Source organism: Theropithecus gelada, chromosome 5 (assembly GCF_003255815.1).
Source record: "Theropithecus gelada isolate Dixy chromosome 5, Tgel_1.0, whole genome shotgun sequence".
NCBI lineage: Eukaryota > Metazoa > Chordata > Mammalia > Primates > Cercopithecidae > Theropithecus > Theropithecus gelada.
The window spans coordinates 37,622,643-37,645,769 of record NC_037672.1 but is presented as its reverse complement, the minus strand read 5'-3'; the positions used below and the strand labels follow the sequence as shown (position 1 = coordinate 37,645,769).

Here is a 23,127-nt window from a genome sequence, read left to right as displayed (position 1 = left end):
GGCACTGAGACCAATTTCACATTTTTCTTGGCCATAATGACCTTTGTATGATTCGGCTGCTCATGTTCTATATTCAGTATTGGGCAAGATGGAAGAAATCCTAAAACAAATATGGTAGGCAATAGCATAAGAGCTCCCTCAAGTTTAGAAGACAAATATTAACCACATTTCTTCACCTTTCTTTCCTTCAAGGACAGTCTTCTATTGGAATTGTTTGTGTTAAACTGTTGCATTAATTTGTGCTACACAAAGACTGTTCTTGGCTCTCATGAATGTACAATGCATGTATGTGAAATAGCTCGTAGGGAGGCCACATCCTTGACTGTGAAAGCACTTCCCCCGTTCCAGTGGCAAAGGTTCCAACCCTTTCTCCCTCCTTTGCTAGAGAGCACAGAACTGCAAGTGATTGTGAGCGGCCTTGTTTTGGGGATTACTTTGAATCTACTCTAACTTATTACCAAGGCGAATCATTGGCAACATCTTCATTCTGCACAACTAATCTGGAGACGACACATCTGGAGATGACTATGGTAACTTTCAAGAACCCTGAAAACCTTTCATCGTAACAACCTTTGCATTCCATTCTAATACTTCTTAAGAAGAAAGATGAAGTGGGTCTGGTGTTTCTAATACCTGTGTGTGTTCTTCTGTGTGCTTTCAAGTGGGAGCTTTTAGTGTACACTTTGTTGCATCCATCATAATCACATCTGTGTATCCTCCGCTTCCTTTGAGTATCCGGGGATTCCACAGGTAAAGGTCTCTTCCCAGGCTGCACGATGACCGAAGGGTGATTCCTGTGAAAGCCAAGGTTACAGGCAAAGTGTTGAGAGCACGTTCTTCTTTTTTCATCAGTCTACTAAAAGCATTAACAACACTGGGCAAAAACAAACAAACAAAAAATCCCGACAAAATAAACAGAAAGAAATTAGCTGATCAACCCAAGAAGCACTGCTATATTCATTCAACAAACATTGAGTGAGCACCTACCATGAGCCAGGCACTGTGCTTGGCACCGGGACACAAAGATGAATAAAAACAGGGTTCCTGCCCTCGAGGAGCTCACACTCTAGGGGGAGACAGACATGGAGATAAGTAATGACAGTAAGAAGGGTTAAGTGCTATGCTAGAGGCAGGCGCCGAGTGCTGGGGAGGCTCTTTCCCTCAGTCAACTTTTGCCTATTTATAGAATCTTGCGGTTCTAGGCAATGCTGAACACTGTATTTTTTCACAGGCTGCTCTGATTTTCATTATTGTTGGCTAGGGAAAAATGGAAAAGATCAAACTCCTAAGTCTCAGGAAACCACATTGTAGGGTATATCTATGTTTCTAACCTTTATGTAATTGGCATTTAATTGGAGTCCCTTTGAGACTGCCAATTCACATGCAATTTTCAAATGCCGGCTCTTCCAAAAAACAACAAAAAAGTTGGCATTGCTGTCTTCACAAACTCAAGCCTCCACTGTCACTGTGATTCCTGTATGAGGGAGAATTTCAACGCAGTGTTGTGGTCACCCATGATGCTGGCTCACGTGGTGCCAGCTCCCCCATGGGACGCCTGACATTCTCCCTACCTTCCTGATTTCTCTCATTCCTGAGTTTGCGCCTTCCCTGGGTGGACTCGAAACCAAATCCTGTTAAAAATCTTATAATCTAAGCTTTCTTTTTTTCACCAAGAAGGTGGTGGAGAGAAAAGGGAGATGGAGGAAGAGCTGGGAAAAGTCTGTTACGTTCCTCGGCTTCCCTTGCTGATTAATGTAAGTAATTATAATGTTCTAATCTGCTCATTCACTTTCCTAATGACTAATTACTTGATATATCACAAGTGTATGTTGTTGGCCTCTAACTGTAATGAAAGACTTCTTTCTCTTTCATATTTAAATCTATAACTCCTAAAATGTTCCATATAATACAGGAATATTTTGCACAAGTGTGTTTGAGGAGAAAAAAGATGTGTGAACAGGAAAAAAAGAATTTGATGAGTAAACACTCTAACTAGTGAGCTTAAAAAAAGAATAAAAAAAATTTATCCATAAAAATCAAAAGGGAGTCTCTTGATATAAAACTTGTCTTGGTAAATATTTGAATACACATCCCTTGTCAACAACTTTTTCAGGCATGCTAAGAAGTGACTAGAAAATGAATAAAAGGTGTGTTTCTTAAGTGACCTTACTTCTCATTTTTTTTTTTTAAATTATTTATTTATTTACTTCTCATCCTTTATTATGAGCAAAGGAAACTGTCAGTGTTGACTCTCACCTTCCTACTCTAGTACCTGGAAGGGGGGTAGAGATGGATAGGCCAAGTTTAGATACATGGAAAAGTGAACATAAAATAGTGAGGAGGGGGAAAAGAACGAGGACTTCAATTATATATATAAATATATATATGTGCAAACAAATAGCAGAGAACACAGCAAAGTGAGAGGTTCACAGAGTTTTTATAAGCTGAATTATTCATTTAAAATCCTTCAATAGAAAGAAAAAGTTCAGTTTATTTTTAACTTTCAGCTTTAATGTCATCTAATGAAAACGTTTCATCTCCATTAAAAGAAATTCAGGAAATAAAGGGCTGGGGTAGAAATTTAATTATTATCTATAAAACTTTCACGTATCTTTGGGATACTGGGAGACTATCTTTCTCAGACTACTTTAGAAATCTCTCCCAATTATTGGATTTTATGGGTTGGGAATCGAATGGTTTCTGTGCAGTAATTCTGATTGCCCTTTCCAGTTGTTTATTTTACATATAAAGGTGCACCGAAAGGCTGTGGGCTGCGGTTACAAATCCCAGCTTTGTCACTGACAGTCTCTGTGATCCTGGGCCAAGATCTCGCCCTCTCTGCGTCTCGGTTTCCTCTCTGTTAACTGGGGATGATGATAATGTTATCTCAGAAGGTTATATCTCAGAACAATGTCTGTTCCCAAGATAAAGCTACTAAACGGTAGCCATGAATATTGTGAGGTTCAAAATACTCTATTTGTAACTTTGTACCCTATGGTTGTTTAATTTCATGAGTTTTTTGAGGATGTCCCCAAACCAGGATATCTCTGCTTGAGCTGTGTCCCTTAAGCCTTCTGAGCACGGTTAGCTGCCGCATCTCTGAAGAGACTGATGTTGGTTCAGGCCAAAGCTAGATTAAGAGTCTTGGGATCTCACACTTTTCGGTCTCTACTCCCATTTTCAAAGAGGTGGTTTGGGATTATTATCACTAAGAAGTTAGAGAGCTAATACATATAAGACATCTGTCCACTGTTTTGAGCTGAGTCAGCCCTTCTTAAGTTTGCTATAATTCACATACACAACTCAATAGGGAAATCTGATCCTTATGATTTTTGTTCTAAATATAGTTTTATGTATTTAGAACAAAGAAATCTTTTTGTAAATCTAGAACAAAAAGAATTTGATGTACCTTTGAGTGCCTTTATAAATAATCCTAAAGCTGTAACACCACAATCAAGCAAATGGATTTCAAACCTGCACTTTTAAGTCTGCCTCTGGAAAGGAAGGGTTTCCTAAGGCAAATATTATTGGGGCTGCCTCACTGCAGTGGTACTGGGTGCCTAGTTTCAAGTGATTCTTTCCTGGCTAGCTGGTTTCCTACGTGGGCTGCTACTGGGCATACTCCAAGACGTTACTTAATCACACCTGTGAGAACATTACTTAAAGAGTACATGTCCCAGCTGTGGCTCATCTGTTGCATTTTTTTGAGAAGCAGAATGCATTCTTAGGTCAGCTTTAAAAAAAGCATATTACTCATTAATCATTAAAAGCCACTGAGCTTGAGATCATCAAAAGAATAGTACTTAAAACAAGAGAAAAGTATTTTCTTTTGAGCAGCATTCAGAGCACAGAATATTGCTTTCAAATCTTCTGCAATGTTTTACACCACAATTCACAATAACCCAGACTTTGGAATAACACTTGTCCAGTCAACGGATCCCTCCCTATGGAAGCACTTGGCTTTATTTAGTTTTATAGCATCTTTTTCATCACCCGTGCAGGAACAACGGTAAGTGCATGCCATGTTGCTAGTTACCTTGCCAGAAACATCTCTCAACATAAAAAAAGTTAATTCCACCTTTAAGATGTATCCATTTTGCCTAGTCATTTTTTTCCTTTCACTTGAGTGCATGAGCAGATACAACGGGTTGGATATGACAAGATGGCAAGAAAAGCCCTGATTCGGAAGCAGGAGATCAAGCCCAGGGCCCCTCAGCTGTTAGCAGTGTGATTACTGGTGAGTTATCTAATGTCTCAGGTAATCCGTTTGCCTTTTGCTCTGACTCCCACATGCTTGTTGTGGAGGAATGAAATAATTTCTTTGAAAACATCTGGGAAGGTTTTTTTTTGAGGGAAGAGGGCACTATGCAATTGTGAGGAATAATAAAATATAATTCCATCAGAGACTCTCTCCCTACTGCTGATGCAGTTGGCTAAGAGTTATTCTCTTCTTCATCTACTGACGAGCATATGACAACCCAAACCAAAAATGACTATGATTGGGTGCAGTGGACAATTAATCCATGAGCTACTATGAAGGTACCTACCCGAGCTGAATGTGGATACAACTAGGATATATTTGAAGTTGCCCATAAAATAGTTATTCTAAAATCAGAGAATTCACATTCTGCTGTAGAGTTAATTGTGAGAGGGAGCGGGGTGGAGGGGTAGAGAAGATCAAGGAGAAAGGTGGGTAGAACATTTATTCAAGTGGAGGAAAACGATGCAGGAGGATGATGGGAGGGACACTGTGGAGGTAATCGTTGCCTTTGTACTCGGAAGCTGGCTGCTGAATCCAATGTTGAAGCACCGTAACACAAGACAATTACAACTACAATCAATAATGAAAACAGAAATGGGGGCAGCAAATTAAGTGACTAGTCCAAGATCACACATATGATAGAGAACAGAGGTGGGATCCTTGCTGGACCTGAAGGCCATCTTCTTAGCAACTACAAACCCAGCCTTCAGTGTAATCACTGGTGGAGGCCAAGGTTATCTACAGTGGGATCCCATAAATGAGGCTGCTGAACCTATATGTGGCACGACCACATTATACCATGTTAGACCTACAAGAAACCACCATTCAGGTGCTTGGATGCTGACCAATACCACACAACCTTCCTACTGGATGGCAATTCTACAGGATACTATACACTCTGTAAGGACTAAGTATATCCACATGAAAACTTTACTTGATCCACAGAACACCAAGTTTAATCTATACAAGGATTCTCATCATGGAAAAACTAAGTATACATAGCCTGGAAGAATGAAAAAAAAAAAACAACAAAAATAATTCATGTGGTAAGGTGCAAAATCATGGATGACTGATTCAACGAAAACTTGATGTAAATTTTGTCATAACGTTGTCAGTGTAACAGCATATTGTTTTTGGAGGGATTCTCCCATCTTGACTAGTGGTACCAGACCAGTGGCGGCCACAGACTACAAGCCGTTCCTGGTCATCCACACCACATCACACGTATGAAATCTTGTGCTTCCGTTCCAGGTTCCAAGATGCACGCTACTATGCAAATGCTGGGTAGGCCTAAATATACTTACTCTTGCAACAATGCTTGCGGGGGGGACACTGAGTTCATTAAGGGGGGTGACATTTCTTCAGGATAATAATCTGTCCTCTGTGGTTCAATCCCAGGTTCTATTTTAATTTTTTTCTGTGATATAGGCTTCTCATATGATTCAATTACAGGTACTAAAAAATAAAAATAGAAAAGTCACTCCACATACAGTTTACCAATTTCAGCTTTTCAAAGCTTACTGCATAGCTCCTATCTACAACACAGATATGACAGATTTATTTGCCTTTGGCAGATTATAGCAGGAACAAATCTGGGGGAGATTCTCGCCTCTCCTGACCATTATTTTGCCAGTAAGCAGCAAATATAGGGACCTGGATTCTAAAACACCAGCCCTGAAATGATTCGTTCTTATAATTCTGGATTATTTCCTTTCTACCCCATAGTCCTCTGTCTATGACCAGATGGTAAACAAGGTGGCTTTTGATTGCTCTTAGTTTTCACCACGATCAAAAAGTATTTATTAAATGCCTTTTGTACTTAGAACCATGTAGGAATTCAAGAAAGCGACATAAAGTCAAGATTCTTTCTGTCCCCAAGTTGACTATTACATAGTGAAAGTAATTGTCTCATGGTATCAAACAGACAGCCCGATTCTTGGGACCTCTTCCAGTATCAACACTTCAGGGGGGAAAAAAAAGAAAAGGAAATGCCTTAGGCAGATGAGTATTTCCTCTGAAGAGTTCAACAGCTCTTGCCCCCGTGCTTCCTCACCCAGCCCATCTGGTGAAGCGCCAGTACACTAAGCAAGTGCAGCAGCATGAAGCAGTGGCGGAATTTACCTTGCATGCTACTACTGGAATTTTCCATCTCCTCCGACAAGGAGACCATGAGAGGCTGCTGGAGGTGACTCGTGTACATAAAGGGGACGGGCTGCACCACCACCGGCTGGATGACGGGCAGGATCCCCGGGCTCCGTATTCCGTGCCGTGAGAGAGCAGCTGCCATCACTGGTGGCATGGACAGTGGCACGCCGAAGGGCTGCACGCCTGGAGAAGGGGGTGAGTATTTTTTTATCGGTGGGCTGGAAGATGGCATGCTCAACCCAGGCGAGGCTCTCCGGTGTGAGGACGGGAACTTCAGAGAGGAGGGCGAATTCCCAGCCGAAGGGGGTGAACTCCGCTTGTTCACCGTGAGGTCCACTGGCTCCATCTGTATTCCATGTGACAGGCCTTCTGGGGTCTGAAAGAACTTCTCGGGCAATGGTGTGGAGTAGATGACCCCATATTTGTTGGGCTTCATGGATTCCATGTAATTAGATGGGTATGACTATTAGAAAAGAAAAGGAAAACGTGTCAACAGCCAAGTAAGTCCGTTTACTTGAAGCATGAATTTAAAAAACATGCTAACAAGGCACTTAACAATTACATGGGCTTCACAAAGCAGTTTAGATTTCGATATATACTTGACCTTAAAAAAAATGCTCGGAGAGGTGGTCTCAACAACATTAAAAATGCTATGAGAGGCAGTCTCAAAAACATTAAAACTAAGATCAATGTGGTCACTACTGCACATGAAAAATCTGAAATTTAATCCTAAGATGACTCCTGTGTCAAACGTTAAGGCCAATACCTGGCAAAATTCCAAGACAGGTGACAGCACAGGCTTGGGGGCCATTATCATTAGGAGGCAGAGCTGGGGTTCACCAAGAACCAGCCAAGCCAAACCAACCTGGTTGCTTTTCTGGTGGGGTTTCTTGATGAGCAGGAATTGCTCTCTAGCTTTGGTGTCTAACTTCGGCAGGACAGTTATTTCTCAGGATAAGTAGTGTCTTCAACTTCGGCAGGACATTGATTTCTCATCATAGTTGTGTATGATAAGCAAGAATGGGCTGCAAGATAGACAGTACCTTTCGTTTGACGGACTTCAGCAGCTGACCAATCCATGCCTAGGACTGGCCAACGATCCTAGTCAGCCTGGAACTGTGCTAGTTTCAGCACTGAAAGTTCCACATCCCATGAAACTCTACAGTCTCAGGCAAACCAGGAGGGGGTCAGTCACCATACACACCTTTGTACTGAAGGCCACCCTCACTGGGGCAATGATGTCCTTGGCCCTAACTTGCTCAATGTTCTTATTCAGAATCTGAATGAAGCTGTAGACTTGAATGGCAAGTCCGTGGATGACACAGAACTGTAAGAAACACCTAACGTGATATGACTCACATAAGGAAATGCAGTGCTCAAAGTCATTCACACAAGCTGAGGCCCCGTGTTCTCTTCTCTATACCCTGCTACTTGCACATCAAATGAGGCTGGGGCACAAACAGAGTGCAGAAGAGATAAAATAGTCTGTTTCCTTCCCAAGATCTGGTCCACAACTGACCTCATTTATCTTCAAACACCTTTCTCTCTTAAAATATCAGGATAACTTTACCTGCATCTGCCAGCTTTAAATACAAACCAGTCATCATAATTTCACACAATGGGCACTGTCCTTGACCATGGAGTTCACCGAAAGTACTTCTATTCCCTAACTAACATTTTGTTGCAAATTTTCTTTGTAGAATGCAACCTAATTTTTAATTAAAAAAATGTAAACTCAACATACACCATTTTCTTCACTAGGCATTTTAGGGAAACTGAAATTTTGCATGTCAAGCCTGCTTACCTGCAGAAAATTCTTTGTACTTGAATTCTGACAGTGACAGTGATAAACAACATATTGTGCTTCTCCTTCCAGCTCTAAAATCCTATGTGTTTATGAGTTAGAGGCAATACTAACTCGGGATGCAACCAAGAAAGCCCAATGGTGCCTCATAACTAAACAGCGTAAATGCACTATTAATTTCTGGGCCTCCTTGACCCCTCTAGGGGCCACTAACGTGAGTTATCACCGTGGGGCAGCAGTGGTTTTGATGGGGATTCCTACTGAGATCTGGCGAATCCCCAGCTGGTTATGCATTGGAATCATCTGTGCTGTTTTTAAAATTCCAGATGCCCAGTCCCTGCTCCAGGCCTGCAGAGCAGCCTGTCACGGAGGAGCCAGTCAGTGAAACGTTTGATCACGTAACTGTGTTTATCTTTATCTGGTGTGGATGTCAGGTCCTCATGGTTAAGATCATGCTTTGCCATCTTCTGTTCTTTCTTTCTTTATCCAGACCGTTATAATCTGTGTAACTTCCTAGAACAGGGATTCCTGCAGTGTGGTGCACATCACTCTCGGTGTACCTAAGATGCTTTTAGGTGGGGTGCACGATGAGCACAGACGAAGCTAAAATTGTTACGTGTTTATTTGTATGTGTTAGAAAAAACTGTTACACATATATTTTGCAGTAGTGGTACCAAGTTTGCTTTTAAAATAAATTTATTATGTGAAAAAGCAATTCTATAAAAGAAGGCAAGAAAAATTACTAACTAAATATTAGGAGTGCAGGTGCTATGAGGATATGGCAAACTTCTTAAGGTTGTTCTGAATCCCCACCTTCCAGGAGGTTGTGAGGTTATGGGATAACCTACACAATGAGCTTATATGCACGCCATACTAGAAACCCCTTCTTGTCCCTGGTTATACAAGAGATGCCCACTGTCATGGGCTCTACTGCTCCCAACCAGCGCTTCTCTAACTTTACTGTGCACATCCATCTACCTGGGGCACTCGTTAAAATGCAAAGTTTGAATTACTGGGGAGTGGAGCGAGGGAACTTAGGCTTCCTTTTGAATAGCAATGTTCTAAATGACAGAGATAGAAAATAAAAATACTAAAGGTCTATTTAAAGGAGAGAAAAAGAATTTTCTTTTCTTTTTTTTTTTTTATTTTTTGAGATAGGGTCTCACTGTTACTCAGGCTGGAGTGCCATGGTACGATCACAGCTCATTGCAGCCTCGACCTCCTGGGCTCAGATGATTCTCCCACCTCAGCCTCCGGAGCAAGTGGAACCACAGGCACGTGACACCACGCCTGGCTAATTTTTGTATTTTTTTTGTAGAGACTGGGTTTTGTCATGTTGTCCAGGCTAGTCTCGAACTGCTGGGTTCAAGTGATCTGCCCGCCTCAACCTCCCAAAGTTCTAGGATTACAGACATGAGCCACCATGCCCAGCCAGTTTTCACTACTAATACTGCTTAAAAACAAGAATATGAAGGATATAAAATCAGAAAACACAATATGCATAAAAACAGCTTTGAGTTATAGATCAAGGATCAAAAGAAAAGATTCTCTACCTTTCTTTAAAGCCAGGCATGCACAGTACCAACACAAGAGGTCCAAAACATAGCAACAGTAAGTATTAAATATATTTAAATGTAAATATTAAGATGGGTATTATTAAAAGAGGCACAAGGTTCATTAACAACAACAACAACAACAAAAAAAAAAAACCATTATAAATCATGTACACTGGAGAGTTTCAGGGAGTAATTAAATATAGAAAGGAGAATGATTTATCCTAGTCCTAAAGTCTAAATATAATTCTCCAAAGGGCAATGGTTCTGGTACTACGAAAAAAACTTTAGGAAATGGGAGGCAGCATTGTTTCTATTGACCAAAATGTAGCTTCTCCCTTATTTTCAGCTCTATTCTTCCAAGACCTCCCTATGACCTAGATTTTAATGCCAATAGTTATTGGCAGCTAAATGGGAAGCAAAATGAGGACATACTTTTATTGCTGTCATTGCTGGATTTTTCTACGCATGGGGTGAGGTTTGGGAGAGTAGGAATTTAGAACCTCCAGATTTGCAAATTTAATAACATTCTCAGGTTTCTCAAGCTATTAAGACAGAAAAAGCCACACATAAAGCTAAGTTTTATCAACATTATGCAGTTTGCTGATAAGTCTGTTCTCAAATGAATGCCCTCATTCCCTCTATTGGATGTGCGATTACCGTAAGGTACAAGACTAACTGTGGGGAGACACATTTGGTCACAGATACTCAGCTCTGGGCAGATAATTAACTGTTTCCAGCCCAACTGCCTCACAAAAGGGTGAAGACATGTGGCCTCTCAAACTGGTTCACTTTATTTGGGTGGAGCGCACAAGCTTTTGCAATCAGCTTCCAACAATCTGGTGCCATGTAGGGACTGACACGGCTGGGTGTGTGCCCTGGGCAGGTACAACCCGGTAACAGCCTTCCCCTCTGTTCCAGACAGTTCCTATGTTCTATCAAAGCAATGCATACAAGTGCGGCTGTACTGGCCCCAAATCCAAATCAGAGACAAGTGTTGATGAAGCAGAAAATGTGCCTCTGGCCACGGATGGACCTCCAGTGCCCTCTGTGCATGCTGCTTAGTCCAAGAGACCCTGTGTCCTGGAACAGAGCAGTCCAAAGACTAGACACAGACATGGGCTTCTGGACTCCACTAGGGATCATAAGGGCTTAAAACAATGGGCTGGGGCAGGCATGGTGGCTCACACTTGTAACTCCAGCACCTGGAGAGGCTGAGGCAGGAGGATCGCTTAAGGCTGGGAGTCTAAGACCAGCCTGGGCAACATGGTGAGACCCCCTCTCTACAGAAAAAACAAAAATGTAGCCGGGCATGGTGGTGCTTGCTTATAGTTCCAGCTACTCGGGGGGCTGAGGCAGGAGGATTGCTTGAACTCAGGCGTTTGAGGTTGCAGTGATCTCGCTACTGCATTCCAGCCTGGGCAACAGAGCAATACCTTGTCTCAAAACCAAAACAAAACCAAAAAAACACAAAAACAAAACCAAAACAAACCCCCCCCCCCAACAAAACCACTGATCTGCCATAAGAAAAATTTCTTTCCGTCTGTAACATGCACTCAGATGTTCACACCCCTGCACAGTGTGCATTTACTTACTGACTGCTGCTTCTCACTGTACTGTGAGGTGATGAGGGCCTGGCATAGGTGCTCAGTTAATACTTGATGAATGTGTAGTAAGTTAACACACTCTCTTAGCAAGTTTTTACTACTGATAAGGTGAAGAATAATATGCCAATTATTTTGAACTTTAAAAAAATGATTTTAATTGCGACAGGGAAAGAGGTACAACATTTGGATAATTTCCCAAAGTTCTAACTACCACTTTATGCTAAGGTGATAATTGCAATAGTTTCTTATTTTATTAGGAATAGTTTTGGCGAGTTTTCCATTATAAGACAGTTTCAGTGGATGAAATGACTAAAACATGGATGAAATCTCTATTTCACTATTCATCAACATGAAAAAAAGTGAATGTCCGTGACAGGGCAAGTCAAAAGAATCTTCATCCAAGAGAGGGTTCCAGGCACAGGAAGGCGTGATGCATGTATAAACACACACTCTGGGAACAGCAAATGGCACGCAGCCCCATGCACACAGAGGTAGAACGCTCTCTTTCTACCAGGCTTGAAAACGCCATGAAATGTTTCTGTTAGAACAGAGCAGAGGAAATCACTGATTTGACACACTTTCCTATCTATACTTTCGGTCTGTTAGATGACCAAAGATGACAGAATATTATTAATCCTTTCTTCAAAAGCAATCTTTCCACAGGAATAGAAGAATACTTTAAACTTTGTTTTTTGATTTGTTTTGTTTTTTACAATTTGTTTCCTTGCTCACTTCCTGAATTAAATCCTTTAATTATCAATCTTTTGGGAAATGGTAAAAAAACCAATTTATGTACATGTGCATCTTTTTTACACAGTTTCATATTTTATAATTTTTTTTTTTAAAAAAAACAGAAACTCGGGGAGCTGCTGGTGATTTTGCCAAGATCAGAGGGACAGTAAATAGCAGAGACTGAAGGCACAGACTTGGGGAGGCAGAGTCTACTCTGTTCCTCATTCTTGCAAATTTTAACAGGGTGACCCCAAGCCTTAAAGCGCAAGGCTAGTGGAGAACAGTATGAGGGCTTATATGTGGTTAAGAGGGAAATGACATGTCCTCACTTTCTCTAACCTATAGCAAAAGCGCAAACAAGCGATTCTTTCTGCTGTGCTATCCTTTTAGGGGGTGGGAAGAGGGGGAGAAATAAGTTACTATAAAATACTTTTATTCATCTGTAGAAATTAAAAATAGTTTCACAAATGTCCTATCGTGCCTTAATGTTTACAACGTTGACTTGAATAGCCAGACTTTGACCTTCAGGTCAAAGACTGAATTAAAAAGAAAAAGGAATAATAAATTAGGTTCAATATACTTCACATATGAAGGCAGGAAAGATGAAATTTGAAGATTTAAGAGTGGAAACAAAAGCTTTTTAATTTTTTTAAGTAAAATCATTTTAACACCCCACTCCTCAAATGTTTCTGTTAACTTAGGTTGCACTGAATTAAGAAAAAAATACTTCCTGCTGAATAAAGTTAAAACCAAAACAAGAAAAAAAAAACAATCTTCATTTTGAAGGACTGACAGTAACTTGGTGAAACTAAATTCTAAAAGTGTCAGTTGCAGTTGAAATCTAGCACATGAAGGAGAAAAAGACCATTAACTGCAAAATCACTCCTCCATATTTTAACTTCGTGTATTAATACGTTACAACAATGCAAGTTTAGTAGTTACTTCAAATTCATTTTATTCCACTTTTTTTTTTCGGTTAAGTGCATTTCCTTGCACTTAATTACATATATCACACCAATTTAGCAATGTGGGTCTTCATTTTAGCTTTATATTAGACTCTTGAGCCTTATTTTCATGCTTGATTAAAAGTACTGGAAGTACACTGAACAGTGAAATGCCTCACTGATGGCTCTGCACCATTTGTAAAATGAATCATATTCTCCAGTGCTACAAACCTATTCCTATTTCAAGAATATAATTAATGGGGAAATTTTGTACCTTCATTTTCCTCTAACGTGATCATGTAGTGATGCCGGGGATGGGGATGTGATGAATACAACGACAGCACCGAATAACATTCAAAGTAATTTAGTTGTTTGGCCAGGAGCGGTGGCTCATGCCTGTAATCCCAGCACTTTGGGAGGCTGAGGTGGGTGGATCATCTGAGGTCAGGAGTTCAAGACCAGCCCGGCCAACATGGCGAAACCCAGTCTCTACTGAAAATACAAAAATTAGCCGGGCATGGTGGTAGGCGCCTGTAATCCCAGCTACTATGGGGGCTGAGGCAGAAGAATAACTTGAACCCAGGAGGCGGAGGTTGCAGTGAGCTGAGATCACACCACTGTACTCCTGCCTAGGTGACAGAGTGAGACTCCATCTCAAAAAAAAAAAAGTAATTTAGTTTTTTGATTAATAAAATCCTTATTGCTCAGTTGCTACCATATTCAGACACTTGGTTATTCAGTTATCACGCTGGAATGCAAATGTTATTTCCTTAAAGCCCTTCTGCCTTAACTTGCATTATAGATACTGGTAAACACTTTACTGGCTTAGTAATATCCATGGCAACTCAGCTCCAAGGGCCTCGGCGTGACCCCCATGTCTTGTATAAACATTTTTGGCAGGAACCTCCAGAGCCCATGCATAAGGATGATCTAATTTTGCAAGCGTGTCATTACCAACCTTCAGATACACAACCCGGGCCAAGTTTTCCCCCTTGTGAATATTTTCCAAGCCCGTGGAAGAAAAGAGCAAGACAGAGTGGGAGCGCTGCCTTGTTATTCAATATTCACTCAACCAGATCCCTCAAGCTGAAACCACTCCCTGCTCTGAAGTCAGACACCTTCCTCCGTCACCATGTCTCACCTCTATGGCACTGGTGGTGTCCCCGCAGAAACCCCAGACTCCTCGCTAGTCCCTGGTGGCCTAAGAGCAGCCAGTGACCTGGCTCCCATGAGGGGCTGGCTTAGGGCTAAGGTGCTGAAAAGGACAATGCACGTAATTCCCACCCAGCCAGACTCTTCCAAATAAACGAGATTCCATCCTCACTGCCAAGTTCTTTCTCTCGCTGGCTTCCCTCAGTCATCTCTCATATAGTCATAGCTCCATATGGCTGTTGTCATTGGTTTTTAAGCAAATCATCCTATTCTTAATATATTTTTACACACGAAAGGGCTGAGGAATTTTTGTAAAATTACTTCTGTCATGAGAGGATTCGCCGATGGCCTAAGTTCTACGCTGATCATATCCTAGGGCGATGCCGGGCACAGGTCTTAAGGAAGCCCAGATCCCATTTACTAAAGGACCCATAGCTGCTAGGACAGTATTTAGCTCACTCATACTTGGGGGCGTTGAGAAAAGTTTGCCTATGAAATGCCTGTCGAGTAATGAGTGATTTTTTCTTTTTTTTTTTTTTTTGAGACGGACTTTCGCTCTTGTTACCCAGTCTGGAGTGCAATGGCGCGATCTCTGCTATCTCGGCTCACCGCAACCTCTGCCTCCTGGGTTCAAGTAACTCTCCTGACTCAGCCTCCCGAGTAGCTGGGATTACAGGCATGTGCCACCACACCCGGCTAATTTGGTATTTTTAATAGAGACGGGGTTTCTTCATGTTGGTCAGGCTGGTCTCCCAATCTCAGGTGATCCGCCCGCCTCGGTCTCCCAAAGTCCTGGGATTACAGGCGTGAGCCACCATACCCGGCCATGATTTTAAGGAATAATTTGACACACAATGATGTTATCATCCCTTGGAAAAAATAAGGCGAGGTGTTCAATTTTGGAAAACTTACCACTGAGACAGGGTCCATGGCCTCTTGCTTGACAGGAACTGGGTCAAACATGAGCATTCTTTTAGTTAAACCTTCTAGGGTGCTCTGGTGTTCGGCCTAGGAAACAAAACAAGGTATCCATCTAAATCTCAAGGTTACTTTAAATACAAACTAGTAAAAATAAAATATAGCCTGGGCAAGGTGGCTCACCTTTGTAATCTTAGCACTTTGGGAGGCTGAGGCAGATGGTTCGCCTGAGGTCGGGAGTTTGAGACCAGCCTAGCCAACATGGTGAAACCCCGTCTCCACTAAAAATGCAAAAATTAGCTGGGTGTGGTGGCGCACGCCTGTAATGCCAGCTACTCCGAAGGCTGAGGCAGGAGAATCGCTTGAACCCAGAAGGCGGAGGTTGCAGTGAGCCGAAATGGCACCACTGCACTCCAGCCTGGGTGACAGAGCGAGACTCTGTCTCAAAAGAAACATAAATAGATAAATAAATAATAAAATAAAATAGAATACTCCTCACCCCACTTCTCTACCCCTTTTTCTCCCTTACCCCTGGAATGGCTGGAATTTGTTTCCCTTACCTATGAAAGATGCCATTTACATAATTAAAACCAGACTCCATGGTCATAACCAGATGAGAGCCAACCAACATTTCTAACTCAATACATAAACCCGGACTTTTCTGGAACATTAGGTACAGCCCCGTCTAAGCAGCAAAGCTTGCCTGGGATTGCCGTGCAACTCTTTAGAGGTTCAGATTACATACGATTGTTAAACACCTTCCGTTTTCCCCTGATGCTAGTCACAGAAAAATTAGGGGAAAAAAAGGCAAGCAAAAAGAAAACCTAGAGTCAACCATCATTAAAATTTCATTTTTATTCTAACAAACCCTCTTTAAAACTGGGCTCACAGTGTACATGCTATTTAGTACCTATCATTTCACTGAACAATTAATTGTGAAAATGTTTGTTTTTCAGTAAGTATGGTTCCGCACCATCAAATCCCCCGTGCCACTGTGTGAACACATCGGTTTACTTAACGCATTCCTCTTGACTGGGCACTTAGGGTTGCCTCTACATTTTCGCCATTACAAACAGCAATGAGCCTCTTTAAATATATCCTCCTGCACACCGTTAATTTTTAGGATAAGTTTTCTGTAGGGGAATTCCTGGGTGAGAAGTACGTACATTTCCCAAAGCGCCTGATGCATCATCTGGCAAAAACGAACTATTATTTTCATTAATAAAATACAACCTGTTGCTGGGCGTAGTGGCTCACGCCTGTAATCCCAGCACTTTGGGAGGCTGAGGTGGATGGATCACGAGGTCAGGAGTTCATGACCAGCCTGGCCAACATGGTGAAACCCTGTCTCTACTAAAAATACAAAAATTAGCTGGGTGTGGTGGCGGATGCCTGCAATCCCAGCTACTCAGGAGGCTGAGGCAGAGAATTGCTTGAACCCGGGAGGCGAAGGTTGCAGTGAGTGGAGATCCCGCCACTGCACTCCAGCCTGGGCAACAGAGTGAGACTCCGTCTCAAAAAAAATAAATAAATAAATAAAAAATAAATAAAATACAACCTGTTTCCCCAAATCTCCACCAGCAACATGTGTTATCACTTGTGTTGTAAAACATACACACCTTGCCAACTTGTTAAGTCTCAAAATGGCAAATGATTTTTATTCTAAATTGATTTGGTTATTGAAGTTAATTTTTTTCAGCTTTACTGACCATTTGGATTTCTTCTTTTGAGAAATGCCTACTCAGGTCTTGACACCCCCCACCGCTTCTTATTGTTTTCTAAGCACTTTTCACATATGAAGAATATTAGCTTGTTTTCACACAGATTTCTCCTCATTAGGAAATGAGCCTATTGTAAAGATCTTGATCCTGTCCTGTCCTTTTCTTCTGTTGTTCTCTGCTTGACATCCCTTCTGTTTTCTTCTGTTCTGTATAGTCCACTTCTAACACTAATCTACATCAAGCCAACTGCTTCTTCACAAGATGAAATATTCAGTCTGCTCAATGTTCAAATGTGTCTCCTCAGTTACAGAAACACTGTCCTGCTACTAGACACACTTTCAGAAACTGACTTCAGGCACTCACTAGGCAAATTTGGTTTAAGTGCTCAGTGCTTTGGTTAGAGTTAAGGTCTTTATAGATCACCCTGGTTTGAGTGGCAAATTGAACAAGTTCTAGAGTGAGGAAGCTGCAAGAATCCCGGGTTCTGGATTACTTCTTGTATTTCAGTGTTAAAAACTCCCATCCCCACCTCCATGATAGCAATCCTATAATTTGTTGTATTGGTGCTCTATGGGTTATACTAAGATATCTTCACATACAATTATGGAAGTGATACTACGTAGTTTTTGTGCTTCGTTGATTCATTGAAGAAAGCCTGTTTTCAATCTCATGACAATCTCATGACAACACATGAATTTCATCAATAACTTGACATAAGGCCCTGACTTCAAAATTATATTTTCCTGCATCACAGGATGTATTGTAATCTGCAAATACAATTTGATACCAAGCTGCTGAAATCAATGGTGCTACTACCCTCTTATGTATTCCAGCAAGAACAAACCGCAACAGCCAGTGAAAAATAGATGATTTCATAATGAGGGATGAAAACGCTTTTGTGTCTTAGGATCTATTATTAACCAGTTCCCAGCCTAGCAGCTGTACGGATGAACATGGTTCTAAGAATTGTTGTCCAATGCCTCACAGTGGACCATAAACAAAAGATGTGAGATCTCCTGCTTACATCAATGAGGTCAGATCATTTAGCAGCCCTGACTCACGGCTGGTCACCCTGTGGCAGCCTCCCACCTCCCCACCCCCAGCTTTTTACACTGAATTCACTCTTCCAGACTCATCTATCCCTCTAGACAGTATCTTGATGCAAATGCTTCTAAATTAAAGCATTCACATTCTCAGGTGTATAAGGAAGGAGCCATGGTTTTGAGACTCAAGCAGACTGCAAACTAGCACAGCCACGGGGCAAGAGTGATCATTTGTAAAATGCAGAGCATGCCTCCCTTATCTACTTCTCAAGGATTTAGGTCTATCAAATGAGATTAAAACACAGACACACAGACACACACCCCTTTGCCCTAATTTATATCCATATGCACATAAAATTTGGATATATATTCTGTACACACGACACTAAATGTGTTGGTTCCAACTTCAGGAGCAAAAATGCCTGGTATTTGCCTCTTTGCTAACTTACCCTAGCCTTAGAGGTCCATCTCCCACCCTTAAATAAAACTCAGACTAGATTTGGTTTCAAAGTTAACAGCTGCCTACATCCTGTATGAGGTCTCATATGAGGCTTGTCACTTCACAACTGGACCACTGCAACAACAGCTTGTAACCGAGGCCAGCATCTCCACACTTCATGTTACCCTGCACTCTTTACTACCACTAATTGCAGCACAGCAGAATAAATTAAGAGGATGGGCTCTGGAGTTCCTTTTCGTTCAAATTCTAAGTCTACCATTTAGCTCACATAGCTTTCAATGACTTTGTCTAATGGCCACAGCAACGACTACTGAATCCTTTTAGAAATGAATTACACATTAACGTGCTACATCTTTTTTATCATTAAGGCATTACTTAAATCACTATTCTTTAATTTTTTGTTTTACCTAAGTTTAAGGAAACGCAAGACTTGTAATCCTAAGAGAAACACAGTCTAGTATAAACCACTGGCACTGGCCGGGCGCAGTAGCTCACGCCTGTAATTTCAGCTCTTTGGGAGGCCGAGGCGGGCAAATCACCGGAGGATAGGAGTTCGAGACTAGCCTGTCCAACATGGTGAAACCCCGTTTCTACTAAACATATAAAAAATTATCCGGGTGTGGTGGCACACACCTGCAATCCCAGCTACTCAGGAGGCTGAGGCAGGAGAATCGCTTGAACCCGGGAGGCAGAGGTTGCAGTGAGTCGAAATAGCGCCATTGCACTTCAGCCTGGGCAACAAGAGCGAAACTCTGGTCTCAAAAAAAACAACAACAAAAACAAAACAAAACAAAACACAAAAACACTGGCACTAACAAAACCTGATTTACTTTTATTAAAAAATAATTACAAAGGTATGTTTATTTGCTCAGAAATGTACCTCAAAGTAATCCAAATGTTGATGAAGGGATATTCTTATTACAGAAGTATTTAAGTTAATAAACAAAGAAGGAATGATAGGATTAGAATACCTAATTTTGAAACTCCTAACTAAATAATGCATCCTGGACGTTAAAAAAAAGGTCTGTGCAAAATTCAAATATCACAATGAATAGAATCAAACTCACTATTTCACACGTCTACAAGCACTTTGTTTCCAATTTGGTAGCTTCTAAAATAGCTTTTAAATGACGATGCTTTTAGTAATAGTCACAGAATATAAAACAAGAAGATAAAGGATATGCAAAGAAAACGCCTGGAACCACATACCCGAAACTGTTAACAGGAGCTTCTTGAGAGTGGTGGTGGGTGGGACAGCTTTCTACACATCTGTGTTCTATTTTTAAAGTTCATTATTTATATATATCTTTATTTTGAGATGGAGTCCCACCCTGTCGCCCAGGCTGGAGTGCGGTGAAACGATCTCGCCTTACTGCAACATCTGCCTCCTGGGTTCAAGCAATTCTCCTGCCTCAGCCTCCCAAGTAGTGGGGATTACAGGTGCACACCACCACTCCTGGCTAAGTTTTATACTTTTAGTAGAGACGGGGTTTCACCATGTTGGCCAGGCTGGTCTCGAACTCCTGGCCTCAAGTGATCTTCCCGCCTCAGCCTCCCAAAGTGCGGGGATTACAGGTGTAAGTTTATTATTTCTATAATCAAAACTTTTAACAAAGACAAGATAGGGAAGCCAAGCTAGGAAGAAACCAAATTTAGAAAGAGAATCAAACACATGAACAGAAATCAGGCTTCTGTTTATGTATCTGCAAAAAATTTCTACACTTTGCACCCATTATCTCTGACTAGAGGGACCACTTTTGTCGTTGGTACTGATTTGTTTACAGGTTCTGATCTAGAATCCTAAGAGTGACTGTAAAGTCTTCAAAGTGCCTTCCACATAACTGAGAAGTAACTTAAGCCCTGGAAGAAATAGGGTCCCTACCTGGCAGTCTTTGGTACCCACGGGCGGCTCAGTGTACTGGGGTTATTGTCATTCTGAAAGAATGCTAAGTAGACCACAAATGCTTAGAAAATCTATCATACAGTACTGATGGCAATCTTAAGCAGAACCAGTAGGTGGCGCACTAAAACAGGCATTAGAGACCAGGACACGGGCAGTCAATCAATCCAGTTGGCCAACCTCGGGGTCTTTAAACCTAGTGGGTTTTAACCAGGCTCAGGAATTCTATTAATCATTTTATGTGGGTATCACTGAGAAGAGGAGGCTCTAAATGTGGTTCTATCTTTTTCTGACGACTATTTTCCAATCATAAACATATTTACATCTTCATTATATTTTAACTAGCTTAGCTAGCCTTAGAAATACATTAGCTAGTCTTAGCCTTAGAAATACATTCTAATGCTAAACTAAGCAATACCAGGATAACAAAACTGCATCTAAAAGGAGGAAAAAAAGGGCAAAACTGTTTTTATGAAAAATGCTAAGTTATTGAGGTGCTTAAAAGTAAAAATTTACCGGAACATCACCACTGCCAAAATAATTTTCCATAACTGGAGCAAATGCCATCTTCCCCAGCTGTGTTATTTTGCGGAGAAAGGCCAATAAAAATGAATGGTCCTCAAAAAGGAGAAACGGATTTCCCTTCACACTCTTTCCACCTACACTTCTGACTTTTCAGATGTTAAAATAAGGGTCAAATTTCTGTCAAAATGCAGGACTGCGTGATTACAGATTAAAAAGCTTGGTGAATCATTGACATGAAGTTTCAGAAGTAACGCAGTCTTGCTTTGGAGCCCTATCCAGCAGTATCCGACGCCTAGGCACAATGGCTTTATGGGGTGGGGGGTAGGGCTGCAGGTGAGCTGCAGGGCTTAGAAACACACACACACACAGTCCTTCATGGAAGTCGAGGTTAGGGGGTTACTAAACCTCCTCTGAAAGCAGCTTGCCTGGAGGCTAGAGCATGATTTATTACAGAAACGACCTTACAGACGACTGCCTGCCCTTCCTGAGGGAGGAGGAAAGTGGAGAGAGAACGTGTATATATCAGGAGCAGTTTCTTCCCTGTTTCTTGGGGTTAGAGCAAGACCTGCCTCTGATGTTCTTCCTTCTCATCTCCCTATTTCTTCCCTTTTCCGTGCCCTCATTTCTTCCCACAGATCCTCAAAGGGTCCCTGCATTATCTTCCCCAACTCAGGACTGACCCTGAGGCTCCCAATCACCTGCCTTCCTCCAAGCACAACTCCCGTCTCCCAGCTAACCTCGGAAGGAGCAACACATCAACACACCATTGCTAAGCGTCCCTCTCAACTCTTCTAAGTTTTTGGATTTTTAAAAGAGAAAACATGTTATCTTCCCCCAGCCTTACTCCCCAAAGGAACTTCAGGGGAAAAAAGAGAGAGAGAGAGAAAAAAAAAAGGCTGTGTGTGCATGTGTGTGTAATTCTTGGCTAGGAAAACTGGGCAGGCAAGCAACATCCCTGTAGCTAAACTTCCTTTCCAGAGAAACGTCTCTCTCTTCGTTTCTTTACCCAAATTCTTCAAAATCCCCCAATGGCTCAAGTATTATTTAAGCGCAGTTGCCCTGGCCAGAAATACTGGGGACAGGCAACAGATGTCAGCAGGCATTGAGCTGGAGGCTCCCTTAAGAAAAGCTAAGCACTGGCACCTACCTGGAAATTCCTGCCTGGAAATTCCTACCCGGACATTCTTGGAAATGTTCATGCCACTCCGCGATTTTCACCTGTCTTACTCTTCTATGGCTGGTTTGAAAAGGAGAAAAAGTCCACGGGTTGTTTCTAAATCTTTGCCCCTCATGAATTATTTTGCATTAATGTGTATTGTAAACGGCAAAGAAGTTAATTATTTCGTTTCAGATGAAATACAATGATCCAGTGAGCAAACAACCCACCCTCTCTCGTCTCTCTGCTAACAAGCCACCCAATTTTACTTTCCTGCCTCCACCCATCTGCTCCACCCTATGGAGAGTTGCCAAGGCAAGTCCAACTTGTCCAAACAGGACATGGCTTCAGATAAGATTCTGCCCACACCCTGTACTGCGGAAAGACCAAGTGAAGCAATTGATTTTGCATGTCAATAAGGACAGGTGCAAAGGTAACAACCAAGCAAAAGCCTGACCGAGTTTCCAAACTGAGGCCTAGCAAAGCAGGGCTGGGGGTGGGGACACCCACACCCATGCTACCCTCGGGAGTTCGAGGCCATCTGGCTAGTGGCATTCCACACCCTTCTTAGAGAAACTGCAGCAAATTCGAATCATTTTCCTACTAGGGTTACATGCCTGTTTATGCTCTCTGACAATTTTGTGTTTTAGTTTTAAGGGCAAGCAACCCAAGATAAATTGAAAAATACCCGTAATGTCTAATCCTGCTGTGTACATATCTCACAAGGCCTCGCCTAAGCCCTCACAGTTCTCTTCTGTGAAGTGTTATATAATCAAATCCAGAAGGGCTGCGTGAGGCCACACTGCCTCTCATCTGCCTCTGCTCAGTGCCCTCCCTATCACTGGAGACCCACCCAACTCCACCCTAAGGAGCCTCCACCCATGGGGCCCCACCCTGCAGGGAGTGGGAGGCTGGGAGGGAGCAGTTGGCTCTGGGCAGCAGCCAGTTCCTGGAAATTCCGGCCTGAACAGGGATGGTTAGAACCTTAAAAATAACCAGAAGGAACTGTGGGGCTGTGATCATTCCCTCCGCTCCTGAGGATTCTCCACTGAAGTTCCTCCCGGGGAGCCACTGAAACTTTGAATACAAAACCATGAGTGAAGCCTGCCCTCTCCCTTTAAAAATAAGCAGAAAAGAAAAGCATTTTGAACCACTGCTATCAACGTGGCCCAAACCAACCCTACTCCTCCTTGTTCCTGCCTCTAA

The 23,127-nt window shown here is 42.0% G+C and overlaps 1 protein-coding gene across 1 annotated transcript in view; it reads right to left on the bottom strand.

The window, feature by feature from the left end:
- The window catches only part of KLF3 (Kruppel like factor 3), a 37,380-nt gene that overhangs the window by 5,451 nt on the left and 8,802 nt on the right, over positions 1-23,127 (bottom strand). The window contains exons 2-5 of the mRNA XM_025385907.1: positions 15,111-15,206; positions 6,383-6,869; positions 5,566-5,716; positions 634-794 (exon numbers count right to left, since the gene is read on the bottom strand). Of these exons, the coding sequence (XP_025241692.1) occupies positions 634-794; positions 5,566-5,716; positions 6,383-6,869; positions 15,111-15,167 (856 nt within the window). The 5' untranslated portion in view covers positions 15,168-15,206. The remainder of the gene's footprint in view (positions 1-633; positions 795-5,565; positions 5,717-6,382; positions 6,870-15,110; positions 15,207-23,127) is intronic.